Raw genomic sequence first — 2,369 nt, forward strand, 5'->3', positions numbered from 1 at the left:
TCGATAACGGTCCGACCAGACGCCTGGCTCCCAGTGACTGGGATGCTTGTCGAAGAAAGCATTTACACCGCCTGTATATGCTATTTGTCACTCTGAGATAGCTGCGAGCCTAGCGCACTGGCGGTGAAATCACCTTCCAAGATCGAATGCCAACCTCCAACGGCGCAAAACCGCCTTCTCCGCTCCCGGCTTTACAGAATCCATTGTGCCTTGATGTAAAGGAAACACGGCCAGTTTATTACAGTTGCACTGCGAACTAAATTTCGGGAACTCAAACCCACTTCTATCACACATAATGCGATGCTTGCCTTCGGCGCACAACGACTCGTCACGGGACAGGAGACATTCACAGACAGGCTTTCGCAGCCATTAAGCAGAGCTTGGGTGGCATGCGAGTCGGAGCACAAAACGCTGACGACACAGGTGTTGGTGACTGGTCCCGATGCAAGGCGTCTCGCGAGCCTTCATGCTGCCCCGAACATCCCTCCCGGAAACGCTGCCAGGGCCTCTACGGGGATGGGATGAAGAGCTCTGGGTTCTGGGCCCGCAGCTGGGCGTACTCCGGGAGCTGCGTCGGCGGCACGGGCAGGTGGTCGCCCACTGGCTTGAAGCCGCCCTCATCGGCCTGGTAGTCGACACGGAACTTCAGACCCTCGGGCGAAATAAATTCAAAGCTGCCGTCCTTGCTGATGCTACCCGTCCCCGGCTCGGGTCCCGGGAAGCTGCGACCCACCTCCTCCACCTGTGAAGAGACACACACCATCAGCCCCTCACTGCCTCGTGTTCCGTGTAGGTGCACCACATCTGCTTCACGTGTGCAGAGGGTAAGAGCACAGGAGACAGGGGACAGGATGGCCGTCATCTTGGGATGTCGTGGCCGAGCAGGTGACGCGATGCGATGGTTAGATGCTGGGCTGAGACGGCGGAGCGGTGACCACTAGACAACCAGTCGTGGCATTTTTGTACAAACAGCTATCCACACGCAAGGAGTTTGATGCAAAACATCTCAACAGATGCACACAGCACGTGGGCAGCAAAAACACAGACGCATGAGCTGAAAAGCAAAGCGAAACCCATGAGTCCCAGCACACATTGCCACAATAACTGCGTGCGTTGGATTCAGTTTTAACAGGCTAGAGTGCAGCGTTGCTCGCCTCCCTCCGCTCACCTTCTGTCCGTTGTCTTGTTCGTATCCGTACTCGTAGTTGCCTCGACCGTCCTGTACAAACCGCTGTGAAATCAGCCGGATCTTGGGCAGACTGAACTGCTCCACCACAACGTTGCCGAACTCGTCAAAGACCTGCTGTGGCGCAGCAGCGGCCACAGCCACCAGACAGGCGAGCATAAACTGTCGGACAAAACGTGAATCAGAAAAATGCCGGACAGGGCTTCGTCAGAGATAACGGAAACTGCTGGACAAAAGGTAAGAGTCAATGCAAAATATCCAACGAACGCCCGGCTCAGCACCAACTACTGGAGCTCTGGCTAAAATCCGATGATGTGGACTCGGACCCACAGAATCTATAAACAGGTGAGTTCGAGTTTTTCAAGTGATTCTAAGCGCCATGGCTCCCACCCGAATGGCGACCCTTATGTTCAGAACGATGCCTGCCTTGATGATAAGGCTTGACCAACAGCCAAAGTACGGTGTTAGCTTCACTGAAAGAACACGAACGACGGTCAGTGGCCTTAATAAGGCCTTAATAACAGGACATTTTTGCACTTTGAAACACTTTGACAAGGCAGTATGAGTAGGTACGTATGTTAACATTTACTTCTGCGTCATATTTTCTCTACAGTGATACCAAAAGTCAGAGCACTTTTGGGTGCTAGACATCAATAATTAATGAAAATAAATTGTTGCCTTCGTTATACCATGCCTTATGATGACTCCAATGCAGCGCTGTAGCATTGGAGGAAGATTCGTATCTTGTGAACAGCAACAAATCAAAATAGCCAAAAATAGCATGCGAGAATGCTATTCAGCCCACAATCGTTAAATAAATTGGAAAATGCGAAAAACAGAAGTGAAACGTTTCATTTTTACGATCTGCTCAACAAACCATTTTCATGATGAAGAATCTTCTCGAATGCTCACAGCGGTCGAACTGGTGGCTGCAGGTGGTCCGCGGGCCTCTTAAATACTGCGAGTCGTGCTAGGTGACTGCGTAGGTGTGAGGGGGCGGGGCGTCGCGAAAGATCCGGAGGCATCCCGGAGCCGGTTACTGACTTATTTTGGATCGTCTAAGCCGCAAGCAAACAGACTTGCCACGCAGTAATGCGGTCGAATTATGCCGAGATCTCCGTGTACGGGCTGGTGGTCGGGCAGTTACGAGGAGTCGGAGAGCAACGTGGGGTCCGGAAAGGAC

The 2,369-nt window shown here is 52.4% G+C and overlaps 1 protein-coding gene across 2 annotated transcripts; it reads right to left on the reverse strand.

The window, feature by feature from the left end:
- Positions 1-216: 216 nt before the first annotated feature.
- On the reverse strand, positions 217-2,103 carry LOC119103444 (endocuticle structural glycoprotein SgAbd-4). Of its 2 annotated transcripts, none has more exons than XM_037226980.1 (3): positions 2,064-2,103; positions 1,169-1,348; positions 217-742 (listed from the first exon to the last, which is right to left on the reverse strand). In XM_037226980.1, the coding sequence occupies exons 1-3, from the start codon at positions 2,070-2,072 to the stop codon at positions 509-511; spliced, it is 423 nt and encodes a 140-aa protein (XP_037082875.1). In that variant the 5' UTR covers positions 2,073-2,103; the 3' UTR covers positions 217-508. The 2 variants fall into 2 exon arrangements, with proteins under 2 accessions (XP_037082875.1, XP_037082884.1); XM_037226989.1 differs by lacking the exon at positions 2,064-2,103 and adding an exon at positions 1,876-2,024.
- Positions 2,104-2,369: the final 266 nt, after the last annotated feature.

The sequence above is a fragment of the Pollicipes pollicipes genome, unplaced genomic scaffold (genome assembly GCF_011947565.3).
Source record: "Pollicipes pollicipes isolate AB1234 unplaced genomic scaffold, Ppol_2.1 Scaffold_2555;HRSCAF=2994_pilon_pilon_pilon, whole genome shotgun sequence".
NCBI classification, from domain to species: domain Eukaryota; kingdom Metazoa; phylum Arthropoda; class Thecostraca; order Pollicipedomorpha; family Pollicipedidae; genus Pollicipes; species Pollicipes pollicipes.

Coding starts and splice junctions, on each gene's coding strand:
- LOC119103444 (XM_037226980.1), bottom strand. Junction 743..1,168: donor AACAAGACAACGGACAGAAG/GTGAGCGGAGGG, acceptor GTCTCTTCACAG/GTGGAGGAGGTGGGTCGCAG.